Below are 24,916 nucleotides of genomic sequence, written 5' to 3'. Positions count from 1 at the left end.
CTGGTTGACGCCCGGTCAAATTTCACCAATGTTGAACTCCACGGTTCAGACGCGTTGGACGTTCAAAGCACTGCAACCGGACTCTCCACCCCTTAGCTCCCATAGAATGGAACTGAACTGAAGCATACGTGCCCTTACACCACTATTTCATGCCAATATGGCTGCCGTGAAAAGGGTCTATTAGTGACCACTGACCATGAAAACAAATGAATACTGAATGAAAGAATTGTGAATAGAGTGAGATCAGGAAGGATTCATGACACCCTAATATTTCTAAATACATTCAGACCGCACAGCTCTCTTATTTATGAAGTGTTCATAGCATTATCAAATCCAAGTGATCAGTGATCATGAGTGACCCTCATGTCATTCAGCCAGGGTGCTTTTCTGTTTCCTCCAATTCCAATTCTAATTCTGTCATCCCCACAGGTGGGCGTCAGCTAGTGTTAACATCTTGGACCTAAACACCCTCACAGAATTTCAGAAATTCAATTCTGTAGCAACAATTGAAAGACCAGGGTCATAGCCTAGAGAGCTGCGTAGCTGAGGATTAAAGATGAATGCAGAGAAAAAAGAGGAACACAGCATACAGTTAGTGTGCATGGAATTGTTACCCTGACTGCATATCTTTCTGTATGTTATTAGCTATAGCTGATCGAGTCATGAGTTATATTGTAGGCCACAGTAAACAGGATGTTGCAATATTGGTACTGGGTTTGTAAAGCTCCTTTTGTCAGATGAAGGACGTGTTTAAGCAATTACACACATTAAGATGAATTAATATTGTCCTAGATTCTCTAATGTTTTAACAGCTAGAGTAGCACTATGCCTTTATGAATTATGCAATTAACAACAATAGTTCTGGATAGTGAACAATGTAAATACACTCACATGATATTATTCATTATTCTCATGATAAATCCAGTAATTCTAAAACATGAGTGAATACATACAGTATAACATTATATTATTACTACAGACTGACAGGGGTCAGTGTTGAGCAGAGGAATTACCTTGAAATGCTACCCTGACCTCTCTGTAAAATGTCCCAGTGTCCAAGAAAGGAATTTAACACTGGACATTAAAGCTAAGATTTTATATTGGTAATTCAATTAATGTTGATAGTAACTACACCTACTAGACCTGTGATGATAATGATGATGAACTATACTTGCATTTACAGCCAAGCTTTTGATGTAATCCTCTGTGGAGTGAGAGATTACTTGAAGAATGCAATGTACTGTACAGAATGGAGCAGAGCAATGCTGCCTATAATCTCTGAAAGTGGGCCACATTGAACAGTTGTGTGCAACTCATGCATATGCATGCATGAATGGCATTCATGCTAGCATGTACATGTACAGATGCAGACAAACACAAACTTTATAATGAACGTCATCCTTCATAACTTATGAATCAGCTATCCCTTGCTCTGTCTACTCTGTATGCCATTTGTTTTACATCGCAGTGTTTGACTGACATTGTAATTAAGCAAAATACACTCTCGCGCATACAAGGGCTGCACAAAATTATGCTAAAATTATAATCCTGATTATTAATCTCCACCAGGACATTCGGGCATTTGCCCCCGTGTGTGTGTGTGTGTGTGTGTGTGTGTGTGTGTGTGTGTGTGTGTGTGTGTGTGTGTGTGTGTGTGTGTGTGTGTGTGTGTGTGTGCGCGTGCGTGCGTGCGTGCGTGCGTGCGTGCGTGCGTGCGTGCGTGCGTGCGTGCGTGCGTGCGTGCGTGTCCGCAGCTGATCTTGCATACTAACGGGCTGATCAGTGTCATTTTTCTTGTGCACAGTCTGCACACTGACAGCAGGCCAATGACCTCAATTCTTGAATATTTTCTCCGGTATTGTGGAAATTCCACTATGCATGCTTTCACTTTGTTATCTGTACCTAAGTGTCAGAGTGAAGTAAATAAAAGTTGATTGACTTGTCTTTGTGGATATTTAATAACAAGAAATAAATCTTTGCAGTAAACAGAGCAGAGACACAACTGGTCAAATCATTTGTGAACTAACTCTACTACCCAAATATCAGGACATCTTAAACAGGAGCCATAGGAGAGGGCGAGAGGGCAAGAAATGCAAGAACTGAAAAACAGACAGCGTTTTAACTCCTGTTAGAAAGGCCAGAGTGAAGGACAGGTAGTTAACACAGGTTCAGCGGAGACAATAATTTCTGTGCTTTAGCCATTAGTTATTGGAATGTGGGCAGAAGATGTGTTTTCAATTTGAAGAATTTTGTTTTTCACAGCTTTTCAATTTGACAAAGAATTTCGTTTTTCACAGGTTTGATGTTCTCCCATAACAATCTTATGAGATCTATACTACTAACTAGACAATTACAATGCTTGCATGTTCCACGTTTCCCTGGCATGGTATGCCACCATTCAGATATACTGTACTCTAGCTGTGTACATCTCATCCTTACATGCCATTACTTTTCACTTTTATGTACAACTGACAGTCAACTTTTGTAGCCGTAATGTCAGGTACAATGCAGTGCTTACTGTACTTCCTCTCATGGAAAAATAACTTGCAAAGCGGCTGTGGGGCAGCAGAAACCCGACACATTTCTAATCGTAACCTTTGATTGTCTGGTGATGCAAACATAATTTAAACAAGGCATTAGCGATCACACTTTTCAGATTACACAGAACATTGAATTAAACTTTGTGTACTGGTGCCATGGTGCGGAGATGAGGGCAAGGTGCAACACCTAACCAAATAAGGTGGAAAGTTTCACAGCAACGTAATTATTTTCAATTAATTGTACAACGTACAGCACGTAGCACACACAGACACACCTTGTGGTTGTTGTTTTGATAAGCAATGACCAAATTCATGCCTAAATGTCAATTTGCTAATATTTATAATCACGTCATATACGGTCATTGCTACTGAGTTAACGTCACTACACTAAATCCTGCTAGAACTGAACTGTCTTTCAGTACTGACACAAGCAGTGGGTTCCTGTTCTCTCTGTTATTGGATGGCTGGTATGTTTTTCTCTGCAGTGCCACCCAGACACAGTGCGGTGGGCGTGGGCGCACACTACTTGGCACCTAGCACCTCCGGAGCACACAAGCAGTGTTGACACGGACAAGCATGCATGAAGTTGTACAACACTATAATTGTTGTGACATCAAAACCATTTTTTCATTACAAATGCCAGTTTTACTTAACATGCTGGCTCAACCAAACCCTAACCTTAACCTCACAACCCTTAAAGCTACCCCTAAAACTAACCTTACCCAGTGACACTCACCCTAGAGTTTTTTCATAATTAACACTAACTTTATTATTATACTATAACACTATACTTATTACTTTATCTTTCTTAGCCATCAAACCAATTCTTCTTCATGTCAACTTGCTGAATTCTACTATACTTGTGGGGACATTTGGTTCTGACAAGTAGAGTAAGACCTGTATGTACACACACACACACACACACGCATTTACGCAAATAGCTCTCTTTCTCTCTCTCATTCCCTCTCGTTTTTTGTCTCATTCTCTCTCTCTCACTCTCTCTCTCTCTCTCTCTCTCTCCATATCTTCCTAAAGGGAGTTGTAGTGTGTGTGTGTGTGTGTGTGTGTGTGTGTGTGTGTGTGTGTGTGTGTGTGTGTGTGTGTGTGTGTGTGTGTGTGTGTGTGTGTGTGTGTGTGTGTGTGCGTGAGAGAGAGGGAGAGAGATTTGCGCTATGTCTTGCACTGCAATCTTGCTATAAATGCTATCTTGCCTCAACTAGTTGTTATAGTGGTGTGCATTTATACACACTGTGTGGGTGTGTGTGAGTCTGTGTGTCTATGTTTGTACATACGTGTTGTACCACACATACTCTGCAGTAATGGCTCCAGCACTAGTCAGACAGACTACTCTCTGCCAGACAGGGCCATTAGGGTACTGCTTTTATGTTGGTTTATGTATTTTTTGAAAAATACTTTTGACCAGTGTTCGAATTACGCCATAACTCTTTGGGGAAGCCCTATTTGTCAAGGGTAGGGCGTAGGAGGAGGTAGATAGGGTACTGTATGCATACCATCCATATGAATGTCAATGTGCAAAAATACTATCAATACTATACATTTCAATTCATACAGGAAATAGTTCGCCTCAGACAACACGGAATATGAGTTGTATTACTTTGTTACTAAACAGGCCAGACCTACAGTAGGTTGCATCCCATGACAATTATGAACGTGTGTGCAATGTTCCCCGTAGCGTGCGCCCCATGCCATGACATTTCACTTCCATCGGCATGCATGGATGGCTACAGCAGCAATAGACAACATTGTGTCTTTAGATGATTCAATTGTTATAGCTTTTTAACCCAGGAACCGGGAACGCATACTGTCATTTTAGATTTTTTGCTATAACCATTATTTTATACTTTGGTCTATTCAAAAATAGCAGATATACAAGCTCATAGCGTGGCAGTGAGTGCCGCACTATGAGCTTGTAGATCTACAATTTATTTTGTAAATCTTTGAATATATATATTTTTAACTCAAATCTTTGCTTCTGGGGATTCTACAAATGTCTTCTAAATCCTAACAGTTTGTTTTTTTAAAGTATGTTGCTATGATATCATATCTGTGGTTCTTTTTTCATGTCAAGGACCACCCAAAATGATATGTATTTTGCCGCGGACCCCCCCACCTCAAAATATTTTGTTCCAGGGACCCCCAGAAGCAAAGATTTGAGTTAAAAAGGTATATATATATTCAAAGATTTGCATAAGCTTGTTATGCTATCTGCTATTTTTGAATAGCCAAAGAAATCTCAAAATTATATGTTTTTCGCCGCCGATCCCCATCAAAATATGTTGTTCCAGGATCTTTGCCTGCGGGTGTCGCTGGTGAGGGATTTTGCCTGTCAATCATCGCCTCTGCTCCGCCCCCCCCCCCCCAAAGGAAAGGATAGGGGAGGGGCGAGGAGGAGAGTGGGCGGGATTAATCGGCTGTGACCTCACTGCCGAAGGGCCAAGCTCAGATTACTTTTCAGCCTAATTATTCAGAAAACCCCAGACCACAGAAAATCCACTGAATGTTCAAAGTTCAGATTTCTGGGGTGTAATTGAGGTCATAAAACCCCCCAAAAAACATAAACAAATAAAAAAAGTGAAAATGAATGTCATAGAACCTTTAAAATGAATTTCACCCTGACACTACACACTAGGAAAAACGTTTTCTGTCTCAGTTTTGCCTCTATTCTCCCTCTCTCCTCGTCTTTGTCAGACTTGACCAGTCTGCAGACCTAATCATGAATCAATGATTCAGCTGTGAGTGATGTAGTTCTTTCTAATGTGGCGGGCCACAGCAGGACAGCCCCCCCATCCACCTCTTCCTCTCCTCTCTTTCATCGTGCCAATTTATTCCACCCTTCCTGCTTTATGTGAAATATGTTTTTCTTGGTAATACTGTCTATCTATGATAACGGAGGTTTTAATTGATGTACCACCTGCAAAGGTGCATGTTTTTGGGTATGTCACTGCATACTAATGTTCGTATGTGAACTGTTCTCTCGCTAGGGAAAATGTTTCATTGCAAGCGACATTTTATACTTTGGTCATTTGATGTTGTTATTCCGCTATTTTCACTATCGGTCAGTCTTGATAAGACTGTGCCTTAAATGAGCTATTAAAACAGTGAGTGATACCTGCATGCTCAGTAGCCACAGGGAGGCTTCCGGCTCAGTTGAAGAAAACCCAGTGATGTATTATTCAAAACTGTAGTCTCTGTAGTTTAACCTTCACACACACACGCACGCACGCACGCACGCACGCACGCACGCACGCACGCACGCACGCACACACACACACACACACACACACACACACACACACACACACACACACACACACACACACACACACACACACACACACACACACACACACACAGCACGCAGCGTGGGAAATACAAATAACTGCCTCTGTGCCTCACATGTTGTTTTCAATTAGAGTAATTTGTACAATGGTCCCGACGTGTTGTGAGCTTGTAGATCTGCTATTTTCGGTGCAGGACACCGTCGTATGACGAAGTATAAATCAGGCTTTAGAATTCTGATTGGTAATTGTGGATGATGTTAAAGTCATGATGGCAAGAGATCGCTGTGGAGGATGAATTAGTTCTACAGTAGCGTAGTGTGTGTGTGTGTGTGTGTGTGTGTGTGTGTGTGTGGGTGCGTGTGGGTCGGTGCGTGACAGTGTGTGTCATAAGCACGCTATAATAATATAATACTAATATGGTAATTCTACTGTTTTGGTACTGTAGCCGGTCTTTAAGGCACTTTAGCTAAACTATGAAATCTCTATCTGCAATATGCACAGTCACATGCACCCCCCCCCCCCCCCCCCCCCACACACACACACACACACACACACACACACAGCAGTAGTCTCGTTTTTTACCCCCGCATCTTATCCTCCCTCTCCATATCTCTCTCTCATCCCTACATCTCACCCCACTAAATATCTCGCCTGTCTCTCTCTCTCTCTCTCTCTCTCTCTCCCTCTCTCTCATCCCACCCTCTCTCCCCACTTACTTTTCTCTCCTCTCTCTGTCTGTCTGTCTGTCTGTCTTTCTCTCTCTCCCTCTCACTCTCATCCCACTCTCTCCTCTATTTCATCCCACTCTCTCCTCTTTCCAACTCCTCTCTCTCTCTCTCTCCCCCCCCTCTCTCACTCTCTCTCTCTCCCTCACAGTGAGCTGCGCCAGGAGCTAGATGAGGAGGTTAGCCGCTGCCTCCTGCTGTCCCGTCAGAGCCTGTTCAACCAGCGCTGCTGCATCCGCTGCTGTTCTCCCTTCACCTTCCTGCTCAAGCCCAGGCGCCAGTGCCGCGGCTGCCGCTACAACGTGTGCAAGGCCTGCTGCATCTACAGCAAGCAGGATGGAGCCTGGATCTGCTCTGCCTGCCAGAAGAGACGGTAAGCTGCCAGGGGCAGGGTGTGAAATCCTGACTGTTCATCCTGGAACTCTGAGCAGAGCCCGACCGTTGCCCGATTTTTGGGGGCGATGCTGATCCCGATTTTGGAGAACCCTAGACCACTGATTACCGATGTTTTGGCCGATATTCCGTTAAATGAAATAAAAAAATAATAAATTTACTTTATTCAACCACTTAAGTCCTATTCCAAAAAGGTATTTTTGAAGATTAAACTTTCAAGAATTTCTGGCTGCAATAACATGCCCAAAATAGGGACACCAGGTAGAAAGTGGTTAAGAATTGGGAAACATCATCGGCTGCATAATTGCAGATACTGATAAAAAATCACACCCAGTGTGAAGAGAGTGGTGCCTTTCATGAGTTCATTTCATTAGTTACTTTTTACAGACTTTGATGACTTCAAAGTATTTTTACTCATTTTAAGTACTTTAAAATGTTTTTACTGATTTTTTTTAAGTACTGTAAAATGTTTTTACTCATTTTAACATCTTTTAAGTATTTTTACTCATTTTAAGTATTTTTTTACTCATTTTAAGTATTTTTACTCAAAAGTGTGTGTGTGTGTGTGTGTGTGTGTGTGTGTGTGTGTGTGTGTGTGTATAATTAGTGTAACTGGTTGCATCTTTGTGTTGCAATCAGCCGCAGCTGTTGAGGCTGTGCTCAAACATACAGAGAGGCCGTGCTCATACGGACGGACGGACATAACATACAGAAACACGGACAAAGTCAGTCCTTGGAGTGGCTAGCACCACTCAAATATATCAAATATATACCGATATCAGTCTGAGAGTGTAAAAATGGACCCAAATGGACCCGAGGGCACATAGAACGAATGAGAAAACTTCGTTGTTCACACGTGCGTTAGGACATTAGCCTCACATTGGGAAAGGGGGGGTCTTCCATCCATGGTGGCAGTGGTGGTGGAGTTAAAGGTTGAGTGGTTGGATGCTGGTGATGGATACGGTGCAGAGGATTTGCAGGAGAGAGACATGGATGTATGAGTATTGGTGTTGCATGGGTGCACAGCAAAATCTTTACGGGTCAAGTCCATTTAGGTCTCCAGAGTGAAATTTCAGTAACGCTGAGGATTCTTACAAGATGGCTCTGTAAGAGCCATCTAGAAATGGGTCTGTGAGTCTATACAGTATGTGTCTGTCTGTATGTCTGTCTGTCCGGGGCTAAGTAGACCAAAGGAAGTAACTTCTCCCCAAAATGTTCTAAAAAATAAATATATATTTACATCGATTTTATACTGGAAGTCAATGGTGGTTGGATCAGGCTTAAACCGTGCCCAAATATGGAGTCATATGTCATAGATAGGTCATAGGTGACTAATGTCATAGACTAGCCACATGAAGTCCAAGAGCCACATGGTACTGATGACAGCCACGCTGTTATTAGACCCCATCTTGTTACTGTGTGTGTTTGCATGAGTGGATTGTGCACCACCTGGACTGTGTGAGGTGTTTGCATTATCCCTGATTTATACATTATCCCTGATTTATACTTAGTTGTGTGTCGGAGTCATGCACCCAAAATATCTACAACGATATAATATATATAATATATAATATAATCTACAACGTGACACCAAAATGACACCAAATATAAATCAAGCTTAGCCCTTTATGCAGCTACATACTGTAGGTGGGGCTGGGTGAAAAGTGCATGTGAGCGGGCAGTGGTGGTGTTTGGGGTGACAGTGGTTATATGGTTAGTTGGGTGTGTTATACAACACAGCAGCCGGTGGAAGAGACCAGGGAGAGGGCGAGTGGCGAGGAAGGTGTTTTGTGGGAGGTGTAAAGGATTAGTGGTGGAGGAGGGTGTGGGCTGTCGGCATGATTGCAGTTTTGTAGGAGTAGGTGTTCCTGTAATGTTAGGACTTTGACGCGCGCGCGTGTGTGTGTGTGTGCGTGTGCGTGTGCGTGTGCGTGTGCGTGTGCGTGTGCATGTGTGCGTGTGCACGTGTGCATGCGCGCGCGCGTGTGTGTGTATGTGTGCGTTTGTAAAATGTCAGCCTCAGACTTTCGGATCATTGTAAAATGCAAATGCAAACACTATTGAGAGCCACCGTGTTATGAAATGACTGTGACTTAAAGCCTTTAATTTGGCCATCTTTTATTTAAAAGTAGTATTTATGTCATGTTGGACTTCTTCGCTGGCTGTCACCTCAGGCAGTGCAGACAAGGAACTGTCTGGAGACACAGACAGATACCATGACACCTAGAGGTCAGTGTGTGTCACCTTCACCTGCTTACTGTCAGAGACACCAGGAATCAAGATATTTATACATGTTTAGAGAAAGTTTATTGAGAGGACTTGATACATTTTTTACTTTTTCCTACTACTTTTTTAACACGGAATATCATTTATTTATGACGTTTTACGAGTTTGCTGCCAAATGTAGTTGTTAATTTAGTTTGTGTGTTTATTTTAAAATGTTCAAAATAAAATAATCTAAAAGAAAAATGTGGGCACGGTTTCAGCCTGCTCAGAGCCCCATTATACAATGAAAGTTAAATAAATAAAAACATATTATTATATTAAATAAATACTAGATAAATAACTGTGGATTAATTGTGTGAACAAGACATTTGGCACTGATCGGTACAGTGGTTTACGAGATTAGCTCCAGACAGACGCACACGCGCGCGCGCACACACGCACGCACGCACGCACGCACGCACGCACGCACGCACGCACACACACACACACACACACACACACACACACACACACACACACACACACACACACACACACACACACACACACACACACACACACACACACACACACACACACACACACACACCTACACGCCTATAGAGCCACACCGTTAAAATGATCTAATATCAGTCAGCTGTGCACAGTATAGTTGTAGTTATAGGTTATAGGTCATATGCAGCCCCCAGAGACACCTGGCTGTTGGATCTAACCACTCATTAAGTACATATTTTATTTATTGGATTGTTGCCCTATATGGTCTTGTAAACAACCATGCAATGTGCACCACGGTCTATTACTTATGCTGTAGTTATGGTCGCTTATGCAACTTCATTTGGAGGATTTATCGGGACATATGTGTGCTCACAGAAGCAGCATACAGCTGTGAAAAACAGGTCAAATGGAGTACATGTCATGCACACACACACACACACACACACACACACACACACACACACACACACACACACACACACACACACACACACACACACACACACACACACACACACACACTACACTCGTCGGCAGTATCAGTTCTTGAGGTTTACCGAGTCTCCTGTCAGCATGTGTTGCTAAGCACCTAATGAGGGGGCTAATGAGAGGAGGGGGGGGGGGGGGTAAGTGGTGGGGGGTGGTGGACACGCAGCGTCTGGTGTTAATGTGAGTCAGCCTGCTCAGTAAAGGACATTTTAACATCGGCTAGAATGCATAACTTGAGTCCAGATGAAGGCAAATGATGATAATGATGATAATGCAATAATACTAATAGTAAATAGAAAGTGGAGCACACCTCTCCGCCAGGAAGTGTCACCATCTATGATGTCAGCCATCCCCATAGGCAAACTGACCTCTATTGACTTCTATTATAATCTAGTTATAGAAATTCTAGTTATAGAAATTATATACAGTTATACCATATATATGTATATATAAAACAAAAAGTGTGTGTTTCTTGCATTGGTCTACTGGGAGCGCGCCCAAGAAATATGATGTTGACCAGCCCAGTGGTTTGTGAGATTAGCCATGGACAGACCGACCGACTGACAGACAGACAGACATGGGGAAAAGACTTCTCCCCCTTTGCCTTCGGCCTGGTGGAGATAATAATAATAATAATGATATATTTCACAGCTGGACTGTGTAGCTTTGGCAGAATAGGAAGATATATTGTATGCTTATTGCTTAATCAGGTTCATTTCACCTTACGTACACTGTCGTCAATTCACCTGATGAATACAGGCATTGGCATTACAATAAATCGGTAAAACAGACTGTGAAAAACAACAAGGCTCTGCCACTCAACCAGTATGGACGTGCGGTAAGTGTTTGCCTCGATAGGCCTTCGTTTGTTATCATGTTAGTGGTAAGCAGTTGTGGGAAATAGATCCTCTAATCTCTCCTGATCTTTGGATCAATGAACATCTTTCTCTTATCAGATCCTTTGAACTACACCGAATCAATTCAAAGCTGTGTAAAAGCTGTGTGTGCTGTGCATGCACGCATCTTTGTGTCAGTGTGAACAGTGTGTGTGTGTGTGTGTGTGTGTGTGTGTGTGTGTGTATGTATGTGTGTGTGCGGGTGGGGAAATGGGGGGGGGGGGGGCTGGTCTAAAGAGGCTGTCTTGGTAACAAGAGGTTGCTGGTTCAATCCCCAGCTCACTCAATGTATGTGTCGAACTATCCCTGAGCAAGACACTTAACGCCTATAGCTTTCATGTTTAGCTTTCATTTGAATTCAAAGCAGCTGCTACCATCTGTCTTATTCTTGTTGTACTGGTCTTTGTGTTGAAGGCTGTTGAACACCCAGTCCTTGGAGTGGTTCTACACTAACGTGAAGCGTCGCTTCAAGAGATTTGGCAGTGCCAAGGTGTTGAAGACCCTTTATAAGAAGCACCTTGCAGAGCACGGTGCACTGTCTGAGCTCACTGGTAAGTCTCTACAGTAACACACCTAAAACTGTTATTAGTTGCGACCATGCAACTAGTATAAGGCACTCTGTCGCTCTGTTGGTTGGTCCAAACAGTTCATCTCAAAAGGATAATCAAACATATACCGTACAGTACACATACTACACACATACTATACCACACTGATCTGCCTTGTTAAACAACAAGGTTTAGTTGGTCATTATTTGACTTTTTTTTGTATCAGTATCTGCAATTACGCAGCGGATGATGTTTCCCAATGTTTTACCACTGTCTACCTGGTGTCCTTAACAAGGAAAATATATTTTAGAATGTATCACAAGAATGCATCACAAGTCCACCTAAGTGGATGTACTGACTCACAAAAAGGCTTGGTAAAATAACTCTGAACAGTCCATGATAGGATGATGGTAGGAAATGATAGGAAATGGCCCTGTTTTCTATCCCCTGCCCACTTCTTAACTCTGGTCTGCTGTGCATGGATCAGGTTCCCTGGTAATACTGTACACGAGACTGCTCTAATGCTCTTGCATAACCACAAATGGCTATATTGTTGAGCAAACATACGTACTGTACATGACATGAAAACGGCTGAGACCACAGAGTTACCATAGCCATCTATCTTTAAGTGTGCTACTGTATATTGCAGTGGTTCTCAACATGGGGTCCAGGGACTCCCAGGGATCCTTGACGGGTTCTAGGGGGTCCCAAGCCAAATAATTGATACTTACAGATATAATAAATGGACCCTTATAGGTCTGTAACTCTGAGAGTGCACAAATGCGTTAAATGAACACAGAAGTCCTGCAGAGATAGAAGTCGTATGAAATGGGGGTCCGCGGACTAATGCATGTCAAACAAACATCAATTAATACTAGAAAAAAGCGCAGTTCGGACGTTTGGCCCGCCCCGTCCAATTGTTGTAAACTGCTAGCCTAGCTACTTAGCCTTCCAGCACAGATGGTTTGCGAGGGATGGGGAGCGCTTGTTTTCTGTACAAGCCCCGCCCTCAGTCCCTCAGTCACTTGCCGTCCCACATGGGTGGTGCCCTGCACGGCCGGGGCTTGTAAGGAAAACAAGCGATCCCCTTCATCTACAGATATGCTGGATCACTGTATAAACAAATAACGCACCTGTGAATGATATAAGATGATCTAAGGAGTAGATTATAGTCTGTTTTATCACGTCTACTAAACGGAAACCAGCCAATTAGAAGAATCAAGGAATGGGACTAGCCGTTTTAGAATGTCTCTTTAACACTTTTAGATTTTACTGTGTGTTCAGTTCAGTTAAATATCTACAGTATTATGCACACTGTGCTGCGTTCATGTGTGTCTCCCTTGTTATTTGTGCAGAAGGCAGTACCTATGAGGATAGTCTCTGCAATGAGAGCAGCATCTGTGGGAGCGACTCAACTTTCTACAGACAAAGTGAAGGTGAGCACTGATGTTCATGGAAAGCGCACAGCTCTCTACAGTGCCAATAACAGCAGGGATATACTGTAAATGATGCATGTCGGCTAACTCTACAGTATGAGCACTGTATCTTCTATACTACAGGGATAATCAATTATCAATTATTTATGAAAGGCAATTGAGAACACAATGTACAGTGGTAAACTATAATTACTGAGGATGTCCTCTAAATGAAAACAATTACCACTAAGGAATAACACAACAACAGTGATTTTGTTAAATCTTGTTATTCCAGATTCATTTGTCTAACAGTCTAGCCTATTGTAGCTCTGCCCCAGGTTAGCTTAAACTAAGTTGGCACATTCCAGTGCACTTAAGGAAATGACACACACACATACAGTACTATATAGCTAATACCAGTAAGTGCTTAACTCTCACCTAATAAGAAAGTCTCCTGTGGTAGGGAATGCTGCTGGCCTTATCGCTTTGCCGTTGCACTCTCACTCCGGGAGCTGTTTCCAATGAATCAATCAGCTGTGATTTGTTCTCCATAGCATCGCTGTACACACATATCACTACTGCTGTGTGCAATTTACAATTTAGGCATTTAGCAGATGCTCTTATCCAGAGCTACTTGTGCAAGGTCAGATTATAAGCAACATGAACCCTAGTCAGCTGACACCAGGGTGAAATTAGAGTGCCAAGAAATCAAGTACAGTAAGTGCTGCAAGGTCACTAGGATAGCAGATTGATACCAAACCTAGCATCTGACTAACGTACAGTAGCAAGCAAACAATATACATCTAGGTTCATAACATCTGTGAACGAGTAAATAACACACATCTGAATAACAACTAGCATCCTATATAGAAACGTGCGAAATCTCTGCGTGTGCCTGTGGTTCACCTATCTTGAGAACTGTCCGACCGACTGATTTCAAACTCGCCGAGGAAGCAAGGGAGTGTGGTGCCCGGTGTCGAGTTGGTCGGATACATAGAGTTATAAATATAAATCCTCATATATACCTGATGTAATTAATATGACGTCATAGTACTGACGCGATACACTGGCCTGGACTCCATATTTGAATGTCTGTGTCCCTTTAATGCCCATATGCAGTTCCGTGTCAGGAACTCCTGAGTCCAAATTTTGGGCATGCCTGACACGGAACTCCTTTTGGCCATTAAAGGGGCACAGACATTCCCCACTCTCTCTCACCCCCACTTTTCCCACTCTTGCCCCTCGGTCCATTGCACTAACAGGATGATTGACGACAGCCATGAATTAACCTCTGCTGATCTGATGGTCTTACCTCTTCTCTTTCTCTTTCTCTCTCTCTCTCTCTCTCTCTCTCTCTCTCTATCTCTCTTTCTCTCTCTCTCTCTCTCTCTCTCTCTCTCTCTCTCTCTCTCTCTCTCTCTCTTTCTCTAGTGAGAGAGAGAGCAGTAGCTCTATGAATGAGTTAGTGGACACCGAGCACGATTAGTATTGAATGAGTTCATTGAATGGCCGATTTCCCCTAGCTCACTTTACTTAATTGCAGCTCCGTTTGGAAAATCATGTCTATGATTTATTACTTCCTGAGTGATTAAATATAATCAGAACCACCGATAAATTGACACGATGTGTGCCACCAAATAGATGATGATGGATAGATGGATAAAAGGATGAATTAATGGATGTATTTGTGGATAGATGGCATGATGGACAGTTGAGAGGATGGATGGATTGATGGATGGATAGATGGTGAAGGAAGGATGAATACATATAGCTCTAGATCAGTGGTTTTCAAAGTGGGGTCCAGGGACTCTCAGGGTTCCTTGAGGGGGTTCTAAATGGACCCTTACAAGTCTGTAACTCTAACAGTATACAAATGGTTCCATTTGTATACTGTCAGAAATTCAGAATTAAGGGTCTGTGAAATGTAAAATGTAAAATGTTCTTTATCTCCCCCCTCCCAGAACACAGCATGGAAGAGACGCTGACAGTGGCCCTGCGTGTGGCAAAAGAAACCATCGATGAGGCCATCTCCAAGGCTGAGATTGACAATGAAAATACGGTGAGACACTTTTAGGCTTACTTTATGCAATTTTCAACACAACACCGTCTAGCAAGAAAGTATGAATTAGGCCTAGCCATGTGCTCTCTGTTACCTCTGAATCAATGTTTCTAATGTTTGGCCCCCAAAATGAGGGACATATGACATTTTATGGCCTGCTTCCTAGTCTTTGTGCCAAAGTGTCCCTGAGCAAGACACTTATAAGCCCTAAATGTTCCCCCCAAGCGCTCATCATAACCATCTAACACTCGCGTGACTAGCCGGTCAATCTGGACGATTTTGAGAATTTAAAGTGGATTATCTTCTCTCATGAAGCTCCGAGGAAATTCCCCTTTCATGACTTTTCCTAACTATTTGATTCAAATCATCTTTTTTTTTTTTTTTTCTGAAACGTATTATAAATATGAAATTAGCCCCATATATACCATCCCAGTCATTATATTTCGGCTAATTTGACCGTACTCACCCCTCTCTCCCCCAGGGAAGAGCAGTTGACACCTCGAGACCCCCCGCAGACCGCGCAGCCAGCGCTCTGTCTACAGCCAGCGCTCTGTTTATGTTGCCATGTCTGCTTATTATAAGCGACTTTGGGCTTGTTTTTCACGTCTTTCTATTATTATTATTATCATTATTATTATTATTATTATAATTATATATATAATTACATTATAATGGTAACAATTTTCTACTCCACTACATCTCAGAGGCAAATCTTGTACTTTTACTCCACTACAATTATTTATGTTATATATTATGTTACTAGTTACTTTGCAGATATAAATATATTTTCGTTCTTGTTTAGATTAGAGCTTCATGCATGTCCTTTTGTAAATGATTTTTTTATTAGGTAAATATTTATAGAAAGGTCTAATCAGGGACTGGGGTTGCAAATTAGCCTCGGCTATAAACCCCATATACAATGCAATGGTTTCATGTTTTTATAACTTGACTCATTGTTTTTGTATTGTCCTTGTCAAATAAACATAAATAATAATAATAAAAAGGACTGAAACGTTTGCTTTTTTTTAAAGTAAAAATGAGATCCCCACATTCACAAATCACGATGACTTATAGGAGACAGACAGAAATACACACTACTGCTTCATGCCTCACTGTTTTCTCAGGGCACAACGCATGCAGTAACATTTTCATAGACCTGACTGCTTATTTCTCTCGCAAAACTTGGCAACCCAAACATTCCCTTTTCACTGCGAAGCTGTGAAAAAAGAGCAGATCTACAAGCATAGACCTTGTCACGCAGGACTATTTTAGGCTTGTAAATCAGATATAATCACGAAATCAAGAAATAATCCTTTTGCAAACAACATCCATGTTCTGTTCGTTTGTCAACAATGATGTAAATGGAAAGTTTATTTCAGCAGCTAGAACGTGACAGTTTGACATAGTTTGGGCCGTTTTTGCTGCGCAGGCCAGTCCTCATTTAAGTTCATTGCTTTCACCCCTTGTTCTGCTGCGCACAACAGGGCATATCTTCGCCAGGCCAGGTTTACCTACCCAGGCCATGAAATTCACAGGCAGTCATATTAGCCAATTAGAATGAAATCTGCTAAAACTGACTCATATACTGATACAGAACCACATATAGGCTATATATTGTCGCTGTCAGATGGAAACCTTGTATGTTCTTTTTTTTTATTATTATTTTAAAACAATTTAAAATAGCCAATCTACAAGCTATAATTATTAATAATTAAGAAATATTGTATTTTAAATAGTGAAAAATAATTTATAATCCTATCTTATTATCTAAATATTTTTTGTTCAATTTTAGCTTTTTTTTTTTAAAGTAACTAAAAAGTAATATGTAATATTAATATATTACTGTTGCTCAGACAGTAATATGTAACGAAATGTATTACTTTATAGTCCATGAGCCAGACAAGATTTCATTATCGAAAGAGTGGGCAAAACCATACCTATATTAAATTGTTCATAGGGTCAATACGAGTAAATAAATATATGATAACCCCTCCACAGGAGCAGCTTTTTCATGGTTATCACACATTTTGTTATTTTCCCCATACGTACACGACAGGTGAAAAAATGACAACATTTAAAAAAGAGTTATCATAATGAAACGTCCTGAGTTGATTACTTACATGAAGACAATGATTTATCGTATTACAAGTTTTCTGAAATTGTATATTTAAATATGCAAATTAGGCATTTAGTCCATGAGCCAGAGCCCCAAAATTGAGCCAGATATTGAATATTCCCTCGTTAAAAACCTTTGACTCCAACAAAAATGAAATAAGTATGTTGACTCTGGCTTTGTCCAATGTTCCAATGTTGATTCTGGAAAGTTACTCTTTCGATAATCATTGCTCAATTTTGGGGCTCTGGCTCATGGACTATTAAAAGGAAGGTAATAAGTAATAGTAATATATTACTAAAATAAAGTAACTTGCCCAACACTGGAGCTCACTGACTGAGCAGAGTGCAGTTGAAATGTTAATAGCTATTTAAAAGACAATGGAACCCCCACTGTGTGGGGTAGAAGGTGTTGGCTCATCTGGAGCACAGAGGGGAGACAGTGGCCAATAGAATAGCAGGAAAAAAAGGTATTTTTGACCTGCAAGTCAGGCAGCGTATGGGATGGTGAAACCCCAGTCATGAGAGTGCTAAGCAACCATCAGATGGATGAATCTGAAACAGAATTTCCCCCGTCGGACTTACAAAGGTCCTAACAAAGCTACAGTACCTTTCCTTTCCCTTTGCGTTATGCCCTCCCAGGGAAACTTCCTGTCAGGTAAACAGAAGGGGGCAGGAGACCAAACTGAGGGGCCATGGCAGCCAGTGAAATTCCTACCCTGTGGGATAGCATGTTTCAAAGAGTAATCGGCTTATAGCATGTGTGACTATGATATTTTGCCCATGTGTGTTTGATTGTTGTTGTTGTTGTTTACTGGTCAGGCGAAGCAAAATGAGGCCCACTATCTACGGGAGCACAAAGGACAACTCATTGAGGAGCTGGCCAAAACTATCGTGAAAAAAGTAAGTGCTGAAATTAATCAACGTATTTCAATCAAATGATTGCATGTGCTTTGATATGCAGTAAGAATCCCTTATCTGTCTATGACAGATCATCAGGAGGAGGAAAAGCTTGAATGAAATGAGGCGACAGTATGATGAGGATTGGCCCTCAGACCACCACCAGCCTCCTAGCTCTTATGACACCCAAACCACCCTGCCCTACAGCCAGTCCTACGGAGATCTCAACCCGCAGGCTGGCCTCTGGGTAAGAATCACATCAACCACAATCACCGTAATCACCAAGTCCAATAAGTGGACCTGAATGTGTCTTGGATTTATTTATTTATTTATTTTTTTGAAATTTTGTTTTTATTGAAGTCATCTTGTGTACAGACAGTTTCTTATATTCATATATATGTATACGCATTCTTTTGTACAGTTTCAGAGTTTTTGAAATGTTCATTTTTCTTTGATGACGACAGTTTGACATTTTTTCATTTTTTTTGCAGTCAAAATAAACAAAGAAAGAAAACCAAAAACAGAGACAAAAGATAAAAAGAAATAAAATATAACATAATAGTATCTGGCAGTGAGCAGCTTGGGGGGGGCTTTACATAATCTTGCGCATTTAAGAACAGTTGCAGGGTCAACACTTACAGGGCACAAAAGAAAAAGAAAAGGGAAGGAAGAAACAGGGCACCTTAGAATTTGTTTAGTCTTTCAGCAGAAGTCTGAGCGGGTTGGTTTCACGTATTCAGTCCATTTAGACCAAATCCAAAAGAATTTGTCTTCTTGATTTTTGATTGAGAAAGACAGTTTTTCCATTCTATAGATCTCATGAACTATCTCAATCCATTCCTCCACGGTGGGTGTCTGTGGTTGCATCCACTTTCTAGTAATGGCCTTCTTGCATGCCACCAGAAGGATCAGAATCAGTTTCTTATCGTTGCTGTCCAGAGAGTCATATGGGAGGTTACCCAGATATAAGGCATCGAACTGGAAGAGAATGTTAATTCCGAAAACAGCCTCTAGGTGTTCGTGAATGTCCTTCCAATATGAATTCAAGACTGGGCACTCCCAGAAGACATGGAAGTGATTTGCTACATTCTGACCACATGATCTCCAACAGTTAACCCCAGTCTCTCTGTATCTTTTTTGCAGAGGTGTTATGAAGTATCTTATTTGATTTTTCCAATTAAATTCCCTCCATGTGTTTGAACATGTCGTTTCCCATAATACTGTGCTTGTTTTCTCCCATTCCTCCTCAGTTATAGTAAAATTACCCTCTCTTTCCCATTTATCCTTGACATATATCGTGTCCTCAGTTGTATTCTGTTGGAGACCATTATACAGTCTGGAAATAATCCTGTTACATGTAGGAGAACTTCCTGCTGACAAGAATACCTTCATTAATTCTGATGCCTCTAAGTTCAAGAATCCTCCCAATTTTTGGTGGATATAGTGTCTGAGCTGAAGATACCTGTAAAAGTCTTTTTTCTCCAATCCAAATTCCTTCTGGATGGATTCAAAGCTCCTGAGTGCCCCCTTGTGTACAAATGTGTAATAATTTGAGATGCCTTTTTCAGTCCAGCTCTTAAATCGGCCATCATTACTGTTTGGGATAAAGTCAGTGTCGTATGCACACCATCTCAGCATTTTGACTCCGTTTTTTAGGCCACATTTCTTCAGTGTTTCTTGCCAAATTTGTAATGCTGTGTTAATCCAGGGGTTGTTTTTGTCCTTCATTTCGTTTATAAGCCTATCATCTCCAATTATGGCAGCCAGTGGGACCCCCTGTGAGCATGCCGTCTCAATATCTTTCCATCTTGCCGAATATGATGGGGTACACCAGCACACAAGAGGCCTCAGTTGAGCAGCACAGTAATTGTATAATGCCTGGATTGTCTTGATAATAGAGTCATGGAACCCAAATCTCTTTAGAACCTTGAAAAGGAAGCTCCAAACCACTAAATCGTAAGCTTTGCGTGCATCCAGGCTTATTAAGGCCGTCTCTTCTCCACTCTGAGCCATGTGACTGATAATATGTAAAGATCTTTTAATGTTATCCTGTGTCTGTCTCTGGCGAATGAACCCGGTCTGGTCATTATGGATAATTATAGGTAGAATCTTATCTAGTCTTTGTGTCAGTATGGATGTGAATAGCTTGTAGTCTAGATTTAATAAGCTGATGGGTCGGTAACTGTCACATTCTACTTTGTCTTTGCCCTCTTTTGGGATGACTGTAATTATTGCTTCCTTCCAGGATGACGGGGTCTCTCCCGTCTGCAATACCCAGTTAAAAGCTCTAAAGAGAATCGGAGTCAAGACCTCTCTCAATCCTTTATACCATTCTGCCGTGAAGCCGTCTGTGCCTGGAGATTTCCCTGTTTTCAGTCTAGAGATGGCCAATTCTATTTCTTCTGTTGTTATTTTAGCTATTAATTCTTTGTTTTGGTTCTCTGTGACCGTGGGTAAATCAAGAGATGTAAGGAATGAGTCAATTTGGTGTTCATTATCAATTTGTGGCTGTGAGTATAATTTCTTATAAAAAGTGTTGAAGCTTTCTTTGATTTTTTCTAGGCTATTCTCTATGGCACCAGACTCAGGGTTCCGTATCTTGTGGATAGTACTGTCGGCTTCTTGTTTTCTCAATTTATATGCTAAAAGGCGCATTGACTTTCCTCCTACTTCGTAATATCGCTGTCTGGTGAATAGTAATTTCTTTTTTATTTCTTGCGTGCCATGTCATCCAGTTCGTTCTTTATTTCCCTCATCTCTTCTTTCACCCCAACATCTAAGCTATTGGCATGGTTTCTTTGTAGGTGTTTTAATTTAATTTCCAAATCATGTATTTTTTGTCTCCTTAGTTTCTTAGTTAAGGCGGCAAGGGCTATGATTTTTCCTCTAGAAACCGATTTTAAACAGTCCCAGAGCACAGACGGTGAAACCTCCCCATTATCATTCAGCTCAAGATACGTTTCAATATCACTTTTCAGATTCGCTTTAATCGCTAGATTATTCATAATGCTAGAATTGAATCTCCACAGTGTGGTCCTTGGTTTTCCATTCAGGCATATGGTCATATATATAGGGCTGTGATCTGACAGGGCTATTGGGCCTATATCACAACCTTTTATTTTATGAAAGTCTCTATTGAACACGAAGAAGTAATCTAACCTGGCATATACTGAGTGTGGGGCACTGTAATGGGTATAGTCTCGACTGGTGGGGTACATTTCTCTCCAAACATCTACAAATCCTACTTCCTTCATCAATGCAGTAGTCTTTCTACTTATTGGTTTGGGCTCTGGGTTGCCCCCAGAGGAATCAAGATGTGGTTGCAGGCGGAAATTATAGTCTCCCGCATTAATGAGAGTGCCTTGTGACTTTGTCACCATTAAATCAAATATTTGCTTGTAAAATGTCCAATCACTACCCGGTGGGGCGTACACGTTTAGCAGGCTCACCGTAATCCCCTCTATCTTCCCTATTATCATTATGAATCTACCTTCCTTATCCTTAAACTCTGCTATGTGTTCATAGTTCACAGAGCGGGATATCAGTATAGCCACCCCTCTCCTATGACCGAACTTATAGGAAGATGAATATACATATTTAAACCCTGATTTGTTCAATTTAGCGTGTTCTATATCATTGAGGTGGGTCTCTTGTAGATATGCTATTTGTACTCTATCCTTTTGTAACTTTGAAAGTACCTTTCCTCTTTTAGTTGGACTAATCAGGCCATTTACATGAAATGAAACTATCCTTGTGTCCTGCATTTAGGTTATACCCAGCGTGAACATCATCACAGTGAAAAGCATCCCCCTAGCTGCCCGACAAAGCTGCGAAAAAACAAAAAATATGCACCAGACATGTAAAAACAAAAACATATAAGGTAGAATGAAAAATGCATATCTGGGTTCCAAGGTAGAGGTCTTAGCTACGACCCTACACCAACCCTGAACAAGGTTCAGGGGTAGACCCCCCTCTCTAGAGGGGAAGCCCTTAAAGTTGACAACATAGTTAAGTCTCATGCTTCTTAGTCCGATTTACTATCTTTTTAAAGTATCGGCTTGGTAAACAATTTTACTGTATTGGAAACATAAACAAACAAACAAAAAGGATCAACATCTACTGTGATTTGACTCACCGATCTCAATTTCAAATCCTAATTTAAGTTACCGCAGGTCGGCCATTCTTTTCTTTGTTTTAATGTACTCCATCTCACCCATCTGTCATTAAGATTCCTCCTCAATGTTCTCTGTAGCTTCGGGTGGTGGTGTGTGTCTTCTGAAAGACTGTAGTTTCTCCTTGTAGCGTGAGGTGCTTGGGCGAGGTACTCGTTTCTCGTTCCCACGTCGGGTGTTCTTCTGCCATGTCAGTAGTCGAATTCTCTCCATTAGCGTCTCCGGGGTTTGGATCATGGTGACGGGGAAGCCTCTTCTCTCCATGTCCTGCGTCGCCTCCATCGCTGTATCATAGGTCTTGGTTCCCTCGTTGTAATCCACTCTTAGGCGGGCGGGGTGGAGGGTTTTGAATTTTATATTCTTATCTTTCAGTACCTTGCGTGCCTCCGTGTATTCTCTGCGCTTTTGTAGGATGCGTGGGGGGTGGTCATTGTCCAGGTTGATGCGATGATCTTTCCACGTGAATCCTTTCTTTTGCCACGCCGTTTGGAGCACCATTTCTTTAGTTTTAAAGCTAAGAAATTTGACCACAATGGACCTAGCTTGCGCGTCTGCCGGTGGTTTGGGGCCCAGTGAGCGATGTGATCTCTGGAGCTGAAGAGGCTCTGTGGCCGGCAGCCCCAAACCTTCTTGTAGTAATTTCTCCACAAATTCGTTCATTGACGTGGCATCGTCTTCCATCTCCTCCGGGACGCCAAACACCCGCAAATTTTCGCGTCTGGAACGGCATTGTTGGTCGAGTATGTTAGCGTCGAATTGGGCTAATAGCTTTAGCATTTCCGACGTGACATCCTCCGTGTTCTGGATCCTTTCCTCCGTCTTAGTGATTCGGTCCTCTGCTTCGTCCATTCTTTTGTTCGTTTTCTGTAGCTCCTCTTTAATATCTTCAAGTTGTTTCTTGTTATCTTGTCTGAACTCCTGTATTTCCTTGAGGATTGTGGCCGCCATGCCTGAATTCACAGGCTGGGCCGCGCCATCTTGGCTGTCGTGACCAGGAGAGCTGCTGCGGCTTTCTCCACCTTTGTCGTATTTGTTCATGTTTCTGTTGGGTTTTCTGTGCGGGGTTTTGTTACCAGGCATTTCCGCCCCTCTCTCGTTGTTTTATTTATACGTTTGACTAACAATTTCGCAGTTTATGGGGCTTTCTGTTGATTTCTTATCGGGAGCGACTTTACTATGCTGCCATCCTGTTGGCGTCACAACCGGAACTCCTATTTATTTATTTAATGTAATAAAATAACAATAAAAATAACCAAAATGATATTGAAAAATCTAGGATAAGGATAGGATTTGTGCATACTGTATGTGTGTGTGTGTGTGTGTGTGTGTGTGTGTGTGTGTGTGTGTGTGTGTGTGTGTGTGTGTGTGTTTGTTTATGGTGTTTTTCTGCCAAGGCCTATGCTTCGCTACAAATGTAATCTTGATTTCCCCTCTCACACATGAGGTTGATATATGCTGACCTCTAGTGGCTATGCTTAGAAATAACATCATGCATTATTATTTTGGGAGCATTCAGTATATGACCACATACTGTACAGTATAATGCACATACTGTACATTTCAATGTACAATGTGAAAGTGGGATAGCAATGGTCATAGAACCACAACAGGGTAGTGAAAGTGATGAACATGATAACAACAGCTACATTTCATTTTCAGTTGTAAATTGTGATTTGTTATTTGCTTCCCCCAGAGGTCACACTCTGCCTTCTCCATACTGGACAACGACCCACCAGAACCCAACTCTGATGTGTCCCAACTGGGGGATCTGCAGGGTTTAAAGAAAGAAGGTGCAGGGTCTGCCATGTCTACATGGAAGAGTGTGGATCGTTTAGACAATTCAAGTGAGGTGTTTTTGGCTTTAAATACAGGCTTGAAGCATTTGATCGCATCATGACTGAAGCCTGCCTCTGTCCTTCTTAGTTGTTTGTCAGCCGAGCAACAATATTGTATTATATCTATACACAATGTGTGTGTGTGTGTGTGTGCGTGTGCGTGTGCGTGTGTGTGTGTGTGTGTGTGTGTGTGTGTGTGTGTGTGTGTGTGTGTGTGTGTGTGTGTGTGTGTGTGTCGTCCTCAGTGCTGAAGAGCCCAGACGGGAACTGGATTGCGCTGCAGAGCGCCCAGCTGTCACGACCCAGCCTGCTCACCAAGAGGAAGAGTCTGGTCTACAGCGCCCTGGAGAGGGAGTCAGGAGTGGTCTCTGCGTACGAGGGCATGAGCTCTGATAACGACAAGCTGGAGTTCGACAGTTCGTGGGGCGCCGTCCTGCAGGAGATCCACCGAAAGATGGGCTCCAACAACGATTTCCAGGACACGCCGGAGATGCACGGTGCGCGGCGTGGAAGCAGAGACGGTCTATTTTCAGACTCAGAGGGGAATGCGAAGCCTCACAAGCTGCTGGCTCTGTTTAAGAGGAAGGTACCCCAGGAGATCAGACGGCCTTCGTCGTCACGACGGACCAGCGTCATCGACATGAACTTTAACCCGGAGGAGAGCAGCGGGGCCGATGAGCTGGATGTGAGAGAGGTCAGGAGGTCGCGAAAGAAAAGAAAGAGTAGGAAGAGAGAGCATTTGTTGCCTTCCTCCTCTGTTTTGGTAAGACAAAAAGCAAAAAAATATGTATGTCATTTCCTGCAGATAA

General features: G+C 42.0%; 1 protein-coding gene across 1 annotated transcript in view; it reads left to right on the top strand.

The window, feature by feature from the left end:
* The window catches only part of myripa (myosin VIIA and Rab interacting protein a), a 37,147-nt gene that overhangs the window by 5,578 nt on the left and 6,653 nt on the right, over positions 1-24,916 (top strand). The window contains exons 3-10 of the mRNA XM_080439879.1: positions 6,719-6,940; positions 11,481-11,617; positions 12,970-13,050; positions 14,991-15,088; positions 18,023-18,103; positions 18,192-18,347; positions 23,966-24,116; positions 24,353-24,870. Of these exons, the coding sequence (XP_080296005.1) occupies positions 6,719-6,940; positions 11,481-11,617; positions 12,970-13,050; positions 14,991-15,088; positions 18,023-18,103; positions 18,192-18,347; positions 23,966-24,116; positions 24,353-24,870 (1,444 nt within the window). The remainder of the gene's footprint in view (positions 1-6,718; positions 6,941-11,480; positions 11,618-12,969; positions 13,051-14,990; positions 15,089-18,022; positions 18,104-18,191; positions 18,348-23,965; positions 24,117-24,352; positions 24,871-24,916) is intronic.

The sequence above is a fragment of the Gymnoscopelus braueri genome (genome assembly GCF_963280865.1).
Source record: "Gymnoscopelus braueri genome assembly, chromosome: 10".
Classification (NCBI taxonomy): Eukaryota; Metazoa; Chordata; class Actinopteri; order Myctophiformes; family Myctophidae; genus Gymnoscopelus; species Gymnoscopelus braueri.
The sequence above is the reverse complement of the archived record's forward strand: the minus strand, read 5'-3'. Positions and strand labels throughout refer to the sequence as shown.